This window comes from Mobula hypostoma, chromosome 23 (assembly GCF_963921235.1).
Source record: "Mobula hypostoma chromosome 23, sMobHyp1.1, whole genome shotgun sequence".
NCBI classification, from domain to species: Eukaryota; Metazoa; Chordata; class Chondrichthyes; order Myliobatiformes; family Myliobatidae; genus Mobula; species Mobula hypostoma.
In genome coordinates, this window is record NC_086119.1 from 10,280,933 (window position 1) to 10,299,290 (window position 18,358).

Sequence of the window (18,358 nt, forward strand, 5' to 3'; positions counted from 1 at the left end):
GCAGAGCTTTCAAGCTTTGACTAGGACAAAATAATTTAACAAGAAATATAGAATCAAACTGTACTGAATGCAGACACGAGGAAACCTGCAGATGCTGGAAATTCAGGCAACACACACAAAGTGATGGTGGAACGCAGCAGGCCAGACAGCATCCATAGGGAAAAGCACAGTCGACATTTCGGGCCGAGACCCTTGGTCAGGACTAACTGACAGAAGAGATAGTAAGAGATTTGAAAGGGGGAGGGGGAGATCCGAAATGATAGGAGAAGACAGGAGGGGGAGGGATGGAGCTAAGAGCTGGACAGTTGATTGGAAAAAGGGATATGAGAGGATCATGGGACAGGAGGCCAAGGGAGAAAGAAAGGGGGAGGGGAGCCCAGAGGAAGTTGGAGAGCAGGCAAGGAGTTATTGTGAGAGGGAAAAAAAAGGGGGAAAATAATAAATAAAGAAATAATATATAAGAGATGGGGTAAGAATGGGAGGAGGGGCATTAACGGAAGTTAGAGAAGTCAATGTTCATGCCATCAGGTTGGAGGCTACCCAGACGGAATACAAAGTGTTGTTCCTCCAACCAGAGTGTGGCTTCATCTTTATGGTAGAGGAGGCCATGGATAGACATATCAGAATGGGAATGGGACAGGGACATGGAATTAAAATGTGTGGCCACTGGGAAATCGTACTTTCTCTGGCGGACAGAGTGTAGGTGATCAGCGAAATGGTCTCCTAGTCTGCGTTGGGTCTCACCTTATATATATATATAGAAGGCCACATTGGGAGCTCCAGACACAGTATATCACATCAGCCGACTCACAGGTGAAGTGTCGCCTCACCTGGAAGGACAATGACTGTCTGGGGCCCTGAATGGTGGTGAGGGAGGAAGTGTAAGGGCATGTGTAGCAATTGTTCTGCTTACAAGGGTAAGTGCCGGGAGGGAGATCAGTGGGAAGGGACGGGGGGGGACGAATGGACAAGAGAGTCGCATAGGGGACGGGATCCCACGACCAAGCACATCCCCCCACCCCCCACCCCCGCTTTCCGCAGGGATTGTTCCCTACATGACTCCCTTGTCCATTCATTCCCCCCCCATCCCTCCCCACTGATATCCCTCCCAGCACTTATCCTTGTAAGCAGAACAAGTGCTACACATGCCCTTACACTTCCTCCCTCACCACCACACCACCAGGCAGTTCTTCCAGGTGAGGCGACACTTCACCTGTGAGTTGGCTGGGGTGATATACTGCGTCCGGTGCTCCCAGTGTGGCCTTCTATACATTGGCGAGACCGGACGCAGGCTGGGAGACCATTTCGCTGATCACCTGTGCTCTGTCTGCCAGAGAAAGCAGGATCTCCCAGTGACCACACATTTTAATTCCACGTCCCATTCCCATTAGGGTCTATCCATGGCCTCCTCTACTGTCAAGATGAAGCCACACTCAGGTTGGAGGAATAGCACCTTATGTTCCGTCTGGGTAGCCTCCAACCTGATGCCCCTCCGCCCATTCTTACCACGTCCCTTACTTATTTATTTATTTCCCCCCCTTTTTTTTCTCTCTGTCCCTCTCACAATAGCTCCTTGCCTGCTCTCGATATTCCTCTGGGCTCCCCTCCCCGTTTCTCCTTAGGCCTCCCGTCCCATGATCTTTCCCTTCTCCAGCCTTGTATCCCTTTTGCCAATCAACTGTCCAGCTCTTGGCTTCATCCCTCCCCCTCCTGTATTGTCCTATCACTTCAGATCTCCCCTCCCTCTCCCACTTTCAAATTTCTTACTATCTCTTCTTTCAGTTAGTCCTGACCAAGGGTCCCGTCCGGAAACGTCGACTGTGCTTCTTCCTATGGATGCTGTCTGGCCTGCTGCGTTCCACCAGCATTTTCTGTGTGTTGCCTGCACTGAACTGTGTGGGTGTCACAGACAGAATTGTTAGATTTAAGGTCAAATGTGCTAGCAGTTATGATGTGGGTGTTTCTCACCTTGAATGAAACCAGAGTACTGTCAAAAGCTTGTGAGTTTGTTGCTTATGTTGAGTTCAGGGTGTGTTTTAAAAAAGACATCTTGCAGTGCTTCTCAAATGCCTGAAGCATTTTAGAAGGAAGTTAGTTCTAGTAGCAGTGGAGTGCAATGCCATCGCTTTAATCAGTTACCCAACCTTTTTTTGTTATCCCATTGGCCCCTATCTTCAACCAAGTGATCTGTGGGCCACGGGTTGGTGAATGCTCCCAGCCCGCCAATGAAGAAGAGATTTTAAAAACAGATTAGGTTTAGTTATCACATGTACATGGAAACAGTGACCAAATACGGTCCAGGGATCTGCAGTGGGCAACCTACAAATGTCGCTACACTTCTGGCACCAATTTAGCATGCCCACAACTTATTAATTAATTCAAACCAGCAAGCCTTTGGAATATAGGAGGAAAACGGAGGTCGCAGCGAGAACGCACAAACTCCTTGCAGACGGCAACGGGAATTGAACCCAGATTGCTGATTGATGCTGTAATAGCATTACACTAACCGCTAGGCTACTGTGCTGCCCCAATAGACTGAATTCTTGTGTCCATTTTGTGTTCAGTGACTAATGCTAGAAAACATTTAGGTTATCCAGCAACCAGCAGGACTGCCTGGGTATAAAAGCCCAACAATTTTGCAACCGGCTCTCACTCAAGACAAATGATTGTTCATGACATTTAGGAGAGTAGATACTTTTTTAAAAAATCACTAAAGGAATGGATATTTTGCCACTAGTTAAAGCAAGTGAGTTGGAATTCTCTCTGAGAACTTGACACAAACACATTATTATTTGTTCTTTACTGCACTAGACATCCTAACGAAATGTTCCAAGAATTCATGTGCATTGCCAAGCAATTCCAAGCACATGTTATTTACAACTTTTGCTAAAAGACAAGTGTGAATTTATTGGAGGTGTAAGCACCCTGATGGAAAGAACACACTCATCCAGCAGGAAGCAATGTTATGCTCCGCTTATGGCAATCATTTAGTAAACAGAATAATTCGGTTCATACTGGATTAACTGAAGTAAATACTCTATTCAGTTTAAACTCAATTCCAGACCACTTGCTGAAGGTACTCACTTACCCTGTTGGAAGCTGTTGAACTGATTTTGCATATCCAGTTTTTTCTGTTTTTATTCAAATTCATTTTCTTTTATCTGGCTTGATTTTTTTTTTGGCATTGTCCAAAAAGAAGTGGCTGATTTCTTAAAAGGGCAATGGCTTCTGAACACTTACAAATGAAGCTGTTTTAAATGTACACTTTTGGCATTGCTTCATTTTTAAAGATGCCCATCCAAGCTAGTTCCATTTGGCCCATATTCTTCTAAAACTTCCCAATTTATGTTTAAACTCACTGCACTTCAAAATAATTTACTGTATGTAAAAGGCATTAACACATAATGCGATTCTACACTTCCTTCAGATTTATTTTTCATAAGGTATTGTTGATAAAAGGTTGCTGAAATCATTTTAAGTATTGCAATACATTTCTTTCTGTTTCTTTGCAGCTGATTTTGGCTTTGCGCGATATTTACAGAGTAACATGATGGCTGCCACACTCTGTGGTTCTCCCATGTACATGGTGAGTGAAGAGTCCATTTGTTTTCTTCTAAGTGGGTGGAGATTGTTGTGAAAATGTTGTATATCTGATGTAGCAATCTGCATTAAGCAAATCTGTACACTTGTTTTCACAACTTGTGCTTGTCTTGCGTATATTATCCAACCTTCTTATCCCCTGTAGGTAGCAAAAAATCTGTGAGAAATAGTTCCAGCATTCCCTGCATGTCCCTGCTCATATTGTTCCATGTGTACTTTGTGTTCATTATTGAAGCAAGTGTTGTGTAATGTTCAAAGTTCAAAGTAAATTTATTATCAAAGTACATGTATGTCACCATATACAACCCTGAGATTCATTTTCTTGAGGGCATTCACAGTAAATACAAAGAAACACAATAGAATCAATGAAAAACAACATATGACTGACAAAAACCAATTGCAAAAGACAGCAACTTGTGCAAATACTAAAAGAAAAACAAAATAATAATAATAATAGTAAAAAGAAGTAATATTGAGAGATTGAGTTGTAGTGACTTTGAAAGAGTCCATAGGTTGTGGAACCAGTTCAGTGTTGAAGTGAGTGAAGTTGTCCACTCTGGTTCAGGAGCCTGATGATTGAACCTGGTGGTTCCTGTATCTCCTTCCTGATGGCAGCAGCGTGAAGTGAGCATGGCCTGGTTTGGATGGTGGGTGTCCTTGATGATAGATGCTGTTTTCCTGTAATAGCATTCCTTGTAGGTGTTCTCAGTGGTGGGTTGCTTTACCTATGATGGGCTGGGTTGTATCCACTAATTTTTGTAGGCTTTTTCATTCAAGGGCATTGGTGTCTCCAGTGTTTCTCTTGGGCAGTCAAGATGTATATATTATAAAAAAGACAGAAGTGGTGAGTGTATGAATTGACCAGTTTATTTTCGGTGAACCTGGCAGCAAGTTGAACATATGGAAAAGCAGCAGGAAAAAGCCAGCTGGACTTTTTGCCATACTCTTTCATTCAGTAAGTTCAGAAGTATCCCTGTGCCTGGTTCATTTTGCCATTGAGTCTGAGTTTATACTGGATCTTAGTCACTTATCATAGCCCCAAAATAGAAAGGAAGAAACCAATAAAGCAACGGCAAAAGTTGGAAAATGAGAACAGTGTTGTCGAAATTTGAAAGTCACTTCCACATCAATTTGTTCTTAATGTTCCCAGCCTCTGATTTTATTTAGCGATACAGCACAGAGTAGGCCCTTGCTGCCCTTCGAGCTGCGCCAACCCAACAACCCCACAGCCCCAATTAACCTCAACCTAATTATCTAATATGAATAAATTTACAATGGCCAGTTAACCTTGCTAGCGTGTCTTTGGATGGTGGGAGAAAACCACAGCACCTAGGGAAAACCTATATATTCCACAGGGAGAACTTGGAGAGACTCCTTACAGAATGGCACCAGAATTAAACTTCGAATTCAGGAACACCACAAACTGTAATAGCATTGCGCTAACCACTACCTTACGATGGTGCCCAACTTTATACTTTCTATAAGTTTTCAACTTTTGACTGCCAGTTTTAGCCCACTTATTCATCATGCCTATGCCTCTTTGTTTGCTATTCACAACCTATTTTGGCACCAGACTTTGTATCAGCTAACTTTGCATTCAAATGATTAATTCAGAGTCTGAATTAATGAAGGCCTTAATAAGAGCTTGCCAGAGTGAATCAAACTATTGTATTTCCCCCTGTCTGTTCTTCAACCAATTTATCTTTTACCTTAATTACATCCTCAAAAAATAACCTTGCATTTGCCAACCACAATTTCCTCTTGTTTATAAAGTTATTGATATGATTTTCCTAAGTGTTGCATCCTAAATAGGTTTCAGAATGTTGCCGACTGAAATCAGGCAAACTTGTCGACAGATCCCCTTTTCCCCTTGCTCTACTTTATAGAAAAGCAGTGCTTTTTTTTCTCACTTCCCATCTATGGGACTGTTCTAGATAACCTGGAGAATGATGGAAGAATGTTTTTCCCTGATAAGTATGCAACAGATGGTGGAAGTGATGGCAGGAAAATGAAAGAGGGATCCATGTGAATCTTTTGTTATTTATCAGGACAACAAACATTCATATTGGAAAATATACTCTACCTGCTACACACATCAAAGTTGCTGGTGAATGCAGCAGGCCAAGCAGCATCTATAGGAAGAGGCGCAGTCGACGTTTCCTATAGATGCTGCTTGGCCTGCTGCATTCACCAGCAACTTTGATGTGTGTTGCTTGAATTTCCAGCATCTGCAGAATTCCTGTTGTATACTCTACCTGCTGCAAGGTTTTTTCTATTTTCTTTATCTATTGAGATACAACACAGAACGGGCCTTTCTGGTCCTTCAAGCCAGCTTGCCCCGCAATTCCCCTATTTAACCAGAGCCTAATCACGGGACAATTTACAATGACCAATTAACCTACCATCCAGCATGTCTTTGGACTGTGGGAGGAAACTGGAGCACATGAAGGAAATCCATGCGGTCACGGGGAGAATGTAGAAACTTCTTACAGGCAGCGATGGGAATTGAACCCTGGTTGCCTGTACTGTAAAACGTTGTGCTAACCATCACGCCACCGATCTGCTGTTCAGGAGTTTATTAGAATTCATAATTGAAAATAAGATTTGAACCGTAATAAAATTCAAAAACCTCATCAATACTATTAATATTTTCTTTTCTTTCAGGCACCTGAGGTTATCATGTCACAACACTATGATGCTAAGGCAGATCTCTGGAGTATAGGCACTGTGATATTTCAGTGCCTTGTTGGCAAGCCTCCTTTCCAGGTAGATATTGAGAAGAAGAAGAACATAATTTAAAATGTTACATCTTTTACTGATGCAGACTATTTTGAAGTGGCCTAGAAGTTAGTGAAGAACCTACCAGGAATCCCCATTATCTGCAGATATTTTATGGATACTGGTAGTTGAACAGCCTGGGGGTAAACAGATGTTTATATCCTGCCACGATGAGGCCACTCTCAGGCTGGACGAACCACACCTCATTTTCCATCTAGGTAGTCTCCGACCTAATAGCATGAACAGCGATCCCTCTAATTAGGGATAATTTCTTTTTTCCCCTCTCCTTCATTCTTCTTCTAGTCCCCACTCTGGCCTCTTACTACTTCTCACCTGCTGATCACTCTCCCCTAGTGCCCCTCCTCCTTCCCTTTCTTTCATGGTCCACTCTCTCCTATCGGATTGCTTCTTCTCCAGCCCTTTGCCTTTTCCACCTGTTTCCCCCCACCCCAGCTTCTCAGTTCATCTCCCCTCCTTCATAAACCTGGCCTCACATGGACCTCTACCATTAACTGAGGGGTCTGTGGACCCCGGGTTGAAAACCCCTGTTCTAGCTTATATTCCTCTTCCCTCCTCCCTTATTCTGGCTCCCCGCCCCCCCCCCGCCTTCCTTTCCTGTCCTGATGAAGGCTTTCTGCCCAAAATGTCGACTGTTTATTCATTACCATTGGTGCTGCCTGCCCTGCTGAGCTCCTCTAGCATTTTGACTGCGTTGCTCTGGATTTCCCGCAGCTCTTGTTTGATATTTGTACACATGACAGAAAGAAAAAAAATTTATAAACGTTAAAAAAATTACTTAATTGATTTGAAAGGTAATTTAACATATTGAACAAGGCTGTGGTCAAAAGAAAAGCGTCACTGCAATGCAACTGGTAAACATTGAACTAAATGTGACGTATAACATTTAGCCATTTAAACAAATTAATCTCAAGTTTTTGGCAGTAGGGCTCGTTCATGGTGTTTGTTGACTGCAAAGTACTGACACAAGTTGAGCACTGCCCTGATAAGAGACAGATCATTCTCAGGGGGAAGAGAGTGGTTTAATATTACTGAAGAACCTAGCAGAAGCAGTAGGAAAAATACTAGGGTTATGGTGCAGGTGCTGATGCTGATACCATCCTAATGAGCAGTAGGTGAAATGGCAGGCATATTTTCATTTGCATATTGTCTTTTATGCTTATGGGACAAATCAAAACATATATTAAATCTCCTTTTTGTTTCAATACTATGTGCACAAAAAAAAATAATGCCTTTTAAAATTGTTTGCATCAGCTTCAGAATAAAGCTAATTAACATACGTTTATTATGACATCAGAAGTGGGTCATATATCCACACTAATGAGTATAGCTACCTGTGTAATGTTTGTTCAACTGATCAGTGTTTTAGAATATGCAGTTGGAAATATCTGGAGTATTATTATATGCTTACAATCACCAGATCAGCTTCTTTATGATATTATTCTCTTGAATAACTAATTCAGAACTTGAAAAAGGATCTAGTGCTTTCCCGGGATCTATGACAAATAAACTCTTCTTGGGCTTCCAGCTGGATATAGGTATCGATTTTAACTGATGAAGATAGCAGAATTTGTCACTGAAACATCGGTTAAAATCGGTATCTGTACCTGGCTGGAAGCCCGAGAAGTTTAAATCAAAATTTATTTCTAAAATTTGAATCTCCCTCTTGCAGGCAAACAGCCCACAGGATTTAAGGCTCTTCTATGAGAAGAACAAAAGTCTGGTCCCCAAGTAAGTGGCTGCTTACCTTATATATTTCCTCTAAAACAATCTTGAAAAATAAAATTTAATGCAGGTGCCGGTACAATTCGTTCTAAGATAGGGATAGATACTTTATTGATCCCTAAGGAAATTACAGTGTCACGGTAGTATTACAAATGTGCAGATATACAAATCTTAGAAGAGAAGTAAGAAAGACTAAAAAAAAATGTTACCTCAAACAGTCTAACAGGAGGGGGTCTTCACTTCCCCGGCTGTAAGTTGACTCATGATAGAGCCTAATGGCTGAGGGTAAGGATGACCTCATATGGCTCTCTTTGGAGCAGCGCAAGCTGGCTGATTCAAACAGCCGGTAAAGATAGCGCTGGCGAGTCACAGCAAACAAATTTCTGACTGTTCTATTAATGACATTTGTTCTGGACAATGATCACTGCAATCCGCAGCCTGCAATTTCCCTTTGAGGGCTGTGCTTTTCAACAGTCTGTACAACTGGCAGTTTTGTGGTATCCTGAAGGTTTCAGCGAACTAGAATTTCAGGAATGCAGGAACGGCTGTGGCAGCCATTGCTGGAGCACACTTGGTGCCCGATCGAGGCAGTGGGGACTGGGTCCGATTGGAGCAATGGGGACTGGGCCCTAGACTGAAAATGACTGATGTTTGGCCATTGTTGGAGTGGACTTGGTGCCCGATCAAGGCAGTGGGGACCGCTGCTGGAGCGGACTTGGTGCCGGATTGAGGCAGTGGGGACCAGGTCTGATCGGAGCGATGGGGACTGGGCCCTAGAGTGAAAATGACTGATGTTTAGCCATTACTGGAGTGGACTTGGGGCTCAGTCGAAGTGGCAGGGCCTGAGCCTGTGCGGAATGCAAGTTTATATTATAGAATGGAGCTATTTAGAAAATATGCTGTACACTCATTGGCCACTTTATTAGCTACCTCCTGAACTAATAAAGTGGCCAGTGGGCGCACTTTTTTGGTTTTCTGCTGCTGTAACCCATCCACTTCAGGTTCAACAAGTTGTATATTCACAGATGCTGTTTTGCACACCACTGTTGTAACGTGTGGTCGCTTGAATTACTGTTTCCTTCCTGTCAGCTTGAACCAGTCCAACCATTCTTCTCCGATCTCTCTCATTAGCAAGGTGTTTTCAACCACAGAACTGCCACTCATTGTATGTTTTTGTTTCTCACACCATTCTCTGTAAACTCTAGAGACAGGTGTACTTGAAAGTCCCAGGAGATCAGCAGTTTCTGAGATGCTCAAACCACCCCGTCTGGCACCATCAATTATTCCAGTCAAAGTCACTTAGATCACATTTCTTCCCCGTTCTGATGTTTGGTCTGAAGAACAACTGAACCTCTTCACTATGTCTGCATGCTTTAATGCATTGAGTTGCTGCCACTTGCTTGGCTGATCAGATATTTCCATTAACAAGCAGATGTACAGGTGTACCTAATAAAGTGGCCACTAAGTATATATGGCCTCAGCTCCAGTTTTGTTTTTTAACAATGAGATATTGACCAACATTATCTGATTGATTTTTGTAGAATTGTCTGCAGAATTGTTCACTGAACCTGAATGAACCGAAAATATTATCTGGATTTTGCATCCAGTTGTAAAATTCCAGTGTTCACCAGTGACCGTGAGAAATCCTTCCAACACAACTCTTTCTAACACAGATCTAGCAAACTCCTATAGTGCAGAGCTCCTTATTATGACACTTGTTGCTGTGAGGAGTCGGTTCATAGTTGTCCCAACCCTAAGCAGCAATGATGTCAGCAAACTGGCTGGGCATCTAGTCATATTGGAAAAACCTTCCTTTGACTGCAATCCAACACATGATTTACACATTTTTAAAATAGTGCTAACATTAACAGCATGACAAAACGCAGGTGTGGTAGAAGTAGCAATAAATATTTTTAGAAGATATGTATTTTAAGATAGAACCTTAATTCTGGAATATCAGTATAGATAACATGACCTTTTGGGTGTATTTTACAACAGGGATGAGTAAGTATGTGGAAGTACTGAGTTTGCTGATTTCTAAGGATTATACTGCAGAAGGCTTCACAGCAGTTACCATGTGGATCAGTTGGAAATCACTGACCACAGCCTTTCAGCTTTCTTGGCTTATCCCAGCATGTGCCGCTCCAACAATGCCAGCATTCATGAGGAAGCTGACAGTCTTGATGCTGTTACAGTCACAAACCTTGGTCCCTAATTCCACATGTTCATTGTAGAACAGACACAAGTGAAAGGTTGTGCATTAATCTACGTATGCAGCAGTCTTCCTACTGTCCATATTTTCAGGGGTTGTGGCTACTAATGTCGATTATTGTCCAACAAAATCAGAATTCAGCAAATCCAGTCAGTTCAGATTGGCAACAACATCTTCTTCACAATCTCCATCAGCACAGGTGCACCAAAAGGCTGTGTGCTCTACTCACTTTATACTTATGACTGTTTGGCTAAGCACAGCTCCAAAGCCATAATTAAATTTTCCAACGACACCACTATCTTTGGCCAAATCAAGAATGGTGACGAATCAGCATATAGGAGGGAGATTGAAAATTTGGCTGAGTGACAACCAGCCACGTCAGCAAGACCAGGGAGATGATTATTGACGTCAGGAGGAGAAAGCAGGAGGTCCATGAGCTCGTCCTCATCAGGAGATCAAAGGTGGAGAGAGTCGGCAACATTAAATTACAGAGGATCTGTCCTGGGCCCGGCACGTGTGTGCAATTACAAAGAAAGCACGGCACTGCTTCTACTTTCTTAGAAGCTTGCAAAGATTTGGCATGACATCAAAAACTTTGACAAACTTCTTAGAGATGTATGCTGGTGAGTATATTGACTGTTGCACCATGTCTTGGTCCGGAAAGCCTACAAAAAGCGGTGAATATGGCCCAGTCCGTTACAGGTAAAGACCTCCCTACCATTGAGCACATCTACACGGAGCACTTTCACAGGAAAGCAGCATCCATCATCAGGGGACCCCACTATCCAAGCCATTGTTTCTTCTCGTGGCTGCCATCAGGAAGGAGATGCAGGAGCCTCAGGACCCATGCCACCAGATTCAGGAACAGTTATTACCCCTCAACCATCAGCCAGAGGGGATAACTTCACTCACTCTATCACTGAACTACTCCCACCGAACTGGACTCGCTTTCAAGGACTTTTCACCTCATGCTCTCAAAACCTATTGTTTATTTATTTATTATTGTTTTCCCCTTTTTTTTGTATCTGCACAGTTTGCTTTTTTTTTTGCATGTTGGTTGTTATCTGCCCTCTTGGGTATGATCTTCCATTGATTCTATTGTGTTTCTTGTATTTACTGTGAATGCCCCCATGGTGACATGTATGTACTTTGATAATAAATTTACTTTGAACTTTGAATTTAATTCTCATTTATTCACTGGTGAGCATTATGCTGCTATCATATGCCCTTTGTTTTATTGTCCTTTATTTATTTAGAGATACACAGAGCGGTAACAGGCCCATGTGGCCAACAAGTCCACACCACACAGTTAAAGCCATGAAACCAATCGCCCTACTAACCTGTGCACTTTTGGAATGTGGGTGGAAATTGGAACACCCAAGGTGAACCCACGCGGTTATGGGGAGAATGTACAAACTCTTCACAGACACCAGCAGGAATCAAACCCAGGTCGCTGGCTCTGTAACAACATTCCACTAACCCACTACATTAACATGCTGCGGAGCAAAGTATTTCTTCAAACTTGTCTAGTTCTCTAACTCCATGATGCCTCCATTTTCGACATGGTCGTTATTGACCAAGCAGACCATAAGCTCTCCTACAGCTTCAGTTTCGTGCTCTGACTTGCACCTGAGAAGCGCCCTCCACATTGCAATATTTAAGTTTTTCCATTTTTTCACACCATTTACCCCTAACGTCTTTCTAAGTGAGTGTGTTAATTTGAAAGAAATTGGGTGTGGCTCTTTTCCTCTAAAACTAAATTTCATATACTCTGCATAAAACTATTAAATCCAAGATCAGAGCTTTTAATGATTCACTTAACTGGATAAAACATTATCCATTCAGTTTTGATGTTCATTCTGAAGATTTAATTCATAGGGTTGGATGATCAATAATAATTATGCAGTTGTGTAGTGTGGGGAGCTTCAATTAAAGCATTAATTTGCTCCACTGCTATTTGAAAGCTCATGCCTTTTTTAAAAAGCTATCATTTTAAGGTGATTGGAGGAAAGTATAAGAGGAATTAAATTAAATAATTAAATTAATTTACTTTTAAAAAATATATATCTTATCGTATTTTTATATGCTCTGTACTGCTGCCACAAAACAACACATTTTATGACATATAGTACGGTACTGAAGTCTTAGGGGTGTGTGTGTGTGTATGTATATATAGAGAGAAAGAGAGAGACTAAGACTTTTGCACAGTACTTATGTATTGTACTGCTGCAAAAAAAAACAAATTTCATGACTTACGTGAGTGATGGTAAACCTGATTCTGATATGGGTCTCTATTGTGTTCTGAGAGTGGGATGGTGGCAGAGAGAGGAGAATCATGGTTGGGTAAAAAGGAAGGGAGAAGGAAGGGAATGGGAAACACCAGAGACACATTACATTCTGTAATGATCAATAATCTAATTGTATGGAATCAAATGACCTTGCTTGGTGTCTCAGGGCTGGGTGTGTCTGCACCCCACCCCCTGCCCGTAGGTTTTTTTTCACACAGGGCTGGTGGCAGAGGCAGATACCTTAGGGGTATGTCAGTGACTCTTAGTTTGGCACATGGATAATAGAAAAATGGAGGGATGTGTTAGTTTGAGCTTGCAGTAGGTTAAAATGTCAGCACAACATCATGTGCCGAAGAGCCTGCACCAAGCTGTTACGTTCTACGTTTTGCATTACTCCTTTCATTTGTTTTCTGTTGGTGACAGCATCCCGAGTGAAACCTCTGTTCATCTTGGTGAGCTTCTACTTGGCTTACTTCAGAGAAACCAGAAGGACAGGATGGATTTTGGTGAGCTGTTAGTTTTCTTTCTGTTCAGATATTATTATAGGTATCGTTTTCTGGATTCAGCAGATTTCAAGTCAATTAATCAGATTTTGTATCTTGTATCTTCTATTGTTGAAAAGCTACCTGCTTCTAATCTATAGTATTGACTTTGCTTCAGCTTATCTAATGCTGAAACCCTCATTTATGCCTTTACATGTAGGCTCAACTATTCTAATTCCTCCTAATGGCCTTTTTTTTTATTGCTGCAGCTTAGAAAGCTTCGTATCTAGATTCACATCAGCTTGGTATGGTCACTGCTCTGCACATGATCGCAAGAAATGCAGCGTTGTGTACACAGCTCAGCATATCATGGCAGCCAGCTTTCATGGGCTCTGTCTATGCTTCTCCCTGCTCCAGTAAAGCAGCCGCCAAATTTTCATTCTTCTCCCTTCTAATATCAGGCAGGAGATGCAGAAGCCTGAGAGCATGGACCACCAGGCTCAAGGATGGCTCCTATCCCACAGTCATAAGACTATTGAATGGTTCCGTAATAAATAAGATGAACTCGATCTCACAGTCTACTTCCATTTGATTTTGCACCTTATAGTCTACTTCCTCTGTAGTTGTTACACTTTATTCTGCATTCTTTTATGGTTTCACCTTGTTCTACCTCAATACACTGTGTAGTGAATTGATCTGTAATTGAACAGTATGCAAGGTAAGCTTTTCATGATTTCAGTACATGTAACAACGATGAACCAATTACAATCTAACTTACGCCTTCTGTAAATTTAGACTCCCTTCAAAGTACTTCCATTCTTATTGCAGTTCACACCAGATGAGTTTACTGATCACTCTTGATCTCTTGATGTCTGCAAGTTAATATTTGGACTTTATTTTCAATCTTCTCCTTAATCTGTATGTATCTATTATCTTCAATTTTACAATCCTCCAAGGTCTTTGTGTTCCAGTAATTTTGGGCTAGTACATCTTCAGCTGTCTTCACCTCACTGTGGAGACCATGTGGTCATCTGTCTAATTTACAAGCTCTGGAATTCTCTCCCTTAACCTGTCAGCTTCTCCAACTTGCTTTTAAGACCTTAGAGGCCCCTCTGTTGAAAGACATGGATGAATGTTGAAGGGCATGGACAGAGTGGATGTGGCAAAGTTGTTTCCCATGATGGGGGAGTCTAGTACAAGAGGGCATGACTTAAGGATTGAAGGGCGCCCATTCAGAACAGAAATGCAAAGAAAGTTTTTTAGTCAGAGGGTGGTGAATCTATGGAATTTGTTGCCATGGGCAGCAGTGGAGGCCAAGTCATTGGGTGTATTTAAGGCAGAGATTGATAGGTATCTGAGTAGCCAGGGCATCAAAGGTTATGGTGAGAAGGCGGGGCAGTGGGACTAAATGGGAGAATGGATCAGCTCATGATAAAATGGATTTGGAGCAGACTCGATGGGCCGAATGGCTGACCTCTGCTCCTTTGTTTTATGGTCTTATGTTGGATAAGACTTTGATCAAAGGTATTTTTATTAACAAAGAAAAATAGCAGAACCTATGTTATAATACAACCAACCATTTTATACCAGTTACAAAAAGAACCCCCCTCACCCCTCAATAACCAAGAACAAATAGAACCAGCCAGACCAGTCAAAAATAGATACAAAGGCCTAGTATACATATAAAGATAGAGCACCTTACACATTCAAATAATTTTTTCAGCATCCATATTTCTGACAAAACTTAAAGATTGCCAAGTGGTGTTAAATCTTGCAGACTGCCCCCTGACCGAATAGCGGATCTTCTCAAATTTTATAACGTACATGATATCTTTGATCCAATGTCCATATGTTGGAGGGGAAGAGTCTTTCCATTTGCACAAGATGAGCCTTCTGGCAAGAAGTGAACAAAAAGCGATGAGATCGGTTTGGAATTGGCTGAGGTTAACATTCTGAGAAGGCATTCCAAATAGTGCTATTGACCAAGGTGGTGTAATTAATTGTCCAAAAAATTTTGGAAAAAGTTTCAAAAATCAAGCCCTAGAAGATAACACTTTGTATTCAAGCATATCCGGTTTAGCGAAATTTCCCAAAGGAACATTGTGGAACAAAATTTGACACCAGACCATTTCAGGATAGGAAGCACAAAAATTTGATCAATGGGGTAGTTGTTGAGCATCTTAAAGAAAGAGCGAACAGCTTGAATCTTTTTTCTATGTTGAAGGTGCTGTTTCTCAGCAATATACTGACAAATTAGAGTTTATATGCCATCCTTCTGATTTACATTTTTATTCGGAAGAAGGATTTTCCCCCACTCCAGGGCTTTTTTTTCCTCCAGTCTTGAGATGTGATAAGGCCTACCTGGATACTTACTGTATGTGAGTCAACTGATTGTATTATTTAATTTATTTTGAGATACAGCATGGTAACAGGCACTTCCAGAGTACCCGGAGGAAACCCAGGCGATCCCGTGGAGAACATACAAGCTTCTCACAGACAGCAGCAGGAATTGAACCTGGGTTGCTGGCACTGCATTATGCTAACCCTTGCGCTACTGTGCCACTCCTAAACAACTTACAGGCAAAATTGGGCACTGCATAAATAATAATGCTTTCAGCATCAATGTCTCTGGTTGTCAATATTGGAGCTTATGCGTAAGTTCTTAATTGAAGCTAACTTGGTGGTTCACGTGTAAGTTCTTTCAACTTCTATGCAGTACAAATTTACTTTTAAAGTTTTTCTCTTTAACCCTAAAAGGCTTCTATTTTGTAATGATGCCATAGATGTGCATTGGTATCGGAATGTATTGAATGGGAAGTTTAAAATACAGTGTTTCATTGGAAAGTATATATTTTTGCATAACTTTTAAGCCAAATGTTTAAGAACACATTTGCAGCTTGCAGTAATTATTTATTGCTTGCAACTTGTGGCAACTCGAAACTCTAAGAATTGACTGACATTAAAGAATTATTTTTTGTTTTGTAGAAACATTCTTCAACCATCCTTTCATGGATCAGGCATCATCAGTCAAAAAATGTAAGTCTTTCATTTATTAGTAATTTTTACATTTTGGGAGTGGGAGTATTATCTGTTCTAACCTCTGGTCAAAGTGGTAGATAACTCTACCATTTAATGATTACTGTAATAGATTGTACTTTGCTGTAGAGAATGAGACTGTGCCTCAAACATCTTATTATCTCACTCTCAAAGGAAATGTCCAGAGTACCATCGAGATAATTAGTGCCTGTAAGAATAAGACTTGCTCTCTTGTGGAGCTGTTGCAGAGATGAACATTTCTTCCATTTTGTTTCACTGAAAATTATCAGCTTGTATGGATTGATTGTTGTTTATCTCAGTCTGAAATAGTTATTGAGTATAATATCGTTCAACCCTCTTTATTGATTGATATCTAAATGCTTGGATTATATGTTGCAACCTTGGAACTCTCTCATTGCTGCTTCATCATTCCTGATCAATAGCACTCATTAAAAGGAAGCCAACTTGCCTAGACACTGACTAGGCGGTTCTGTATGAGGTTCCGTTTGGAGGAAGTGGGATAATTCATTAGGTGGTAATGATTGGATTTGGATGGAATAAACCTCTGGTGACATCATATTGTACATGTGTATGGGAAATTAATCAGGCATGATGCTTAAGGTTTTTACTGGGTTTTCCTTGGTGGTTATCTATTTATTTAGTTGTTCTGTATCTGCTGACTGCTAGATTTCACAGGTTATGGCAGAAGTTCCCAACCTGGGGTCCACCGACCTTTCAGTTTATGGTAAGGGTCCATGGCATAATACAGCTTGGGAACCTTAACTGTTAACGTTTAACTAAACCTTGTTCTTTTAGTCATTAAAATTAAAATAATTGATATGGACCATTCATGAAATGGACCTGGTCAGGCTTTGAAACCTAGAACTACAAAGAACTCCTACATGACGTGCTCTGCATGGGATCCCTAGCATCAGTACCTAAAGCCTGACAGAAATTTGATGAGTAAATTCTCCTGTAATCCTGGGAAGTTAATCAAACACTTAACTCTAGCTTCAACTGCTAATATTAATTACCAATATCATTTTATTTAATGTAAATCATTATGCAAGGTCACAAAATGAAATTGGTGATAGAATTATAGAAACAGAAGGTAGCAAAGGGCTTGTCTCACAGCTACGTTTATATTTGTGAGTATAGTGGTAGTTCTGTGTTGCAAGGAAAAACAATATACACCAGCTACTTCCAGTTTTGTTCAACCTTCCCTTTAAATCTTTGTAAATGACTTCGAGGGTAACTGCTGTTCCATTCTGCACCTTGTGCATCAGGTGGCAACCTTGCCCTTTTGTCAGTTCAGCATTTTTGTCTGTTTTTTATGAAGCCGAGTTGCTAGTTCTACACTCAGCCCAGCACGGATGGAATGTATGCAAGGAGCCGGCCAGACTCGAGCCTGGGACCACTCCCTGTCCACCACCGGCTGGCTTTTCAAAGGAAATGGAAACTTTAAATGATGGGAATTGTATTTTTCTCTGTTATGGTTATCACTTTATCTTGCCCTGCAGAAGTCAGGATGCAGTTGAATAACGAGAGTGCTTTAAATATATTGATTAATTAAATTAGATATTCAAATATAGAGCTGTAATAGATTTATGTATTTAAATTCTATCTACAGCATGCCCTGTGCCTGTGCCCACGTGCCCTGGTTCTGTGTCTGGTAGTTCTTGTGGCAGCTCTCCGTCCTGTCATTTTGCCTCTCCTCCTGTAAGTAGCATTATTTGTTGATACTTCGTTCCACCTGTGTCGTATCTGATTAACATTTTGTCACTGATGTTAAATGATAAGTTAATACGACCCTGTTGTGCTTCACTAAATGAATCATTCAAAGCGATGGAAAGATTAGTTGCTTTCATGCATAGTCAGTTCTAGAGAAGTGAGGTTGATATTGTTTTTCAGTTTTAAAAGAAATCTCCATTTAACCTTGAGCTTTAGGAACAAAAAATTGAACCAGTTTGCAGGGTTATAATTATTTGAAGTTTAATTAGCTTGGCACCAGCTTTGTTGCCTATCAAACTAGTGTTCTTTTATGCCAGTGTAACTTGTGTTCTAGCTGAATCAGATTTTTAAAATTAGAATTTAAAATTGCTTACAAGTTGTAATTGTGTAATTTAAACATGGCAGTACCTATCCTGAGGGGCTTTATTTTACTGATGTTTGATGATTAAGCAAATCAGTGACACCATACCAAAGCAACATTCATCCTT

The 18,358-nt window shown here is 41.1% G+C and overlaps 1 protein-coding gene across 6 annotated transcripts in view; it reads left to right on the plus strand.

The window, feature by feature from the left end:
* The window catches only part of ulk2 (unc-51 like autophagy activating kinase 2), a 119,425-nt gene that overhangs the window by 53,814 nt on the left and 47,253 nt on the right, over positions 1-18,358 (plus strand). For all 6 annotated transcript variants that reach the window (XR_010015891.1, XM_063031303.1, XM_063031304.1 and 3 more), the window contains 6 exons: positions 3,513-3,586; positions 6,265-6,366; positions 8,069-8,127; positions 13,045-13,127; positions 16,089-16,139; positions 17,770-17,858. Coding sequence is in view for 5 of the 6 variants with exons in the window: in XM_063031303.1 (XP_062887373.1) it covers positions 3,513-3,586; positions 6,265-6,366; positions 8,069-8,127; positions 13,045-13,127; positions 16,089-16,139; positions 17,770-17,858 (458 nt within the window). In the remaining variant the exon portion in view is untranslated. The remainder of the gene's footprint in view (positions 1-3,512; positions 3,587-6,264; positions 6,367-8,068; positions 8,128-13,044; positions 13,128-16,088; positions 16,140-17,769; positions 17,859-18,358) is intronic.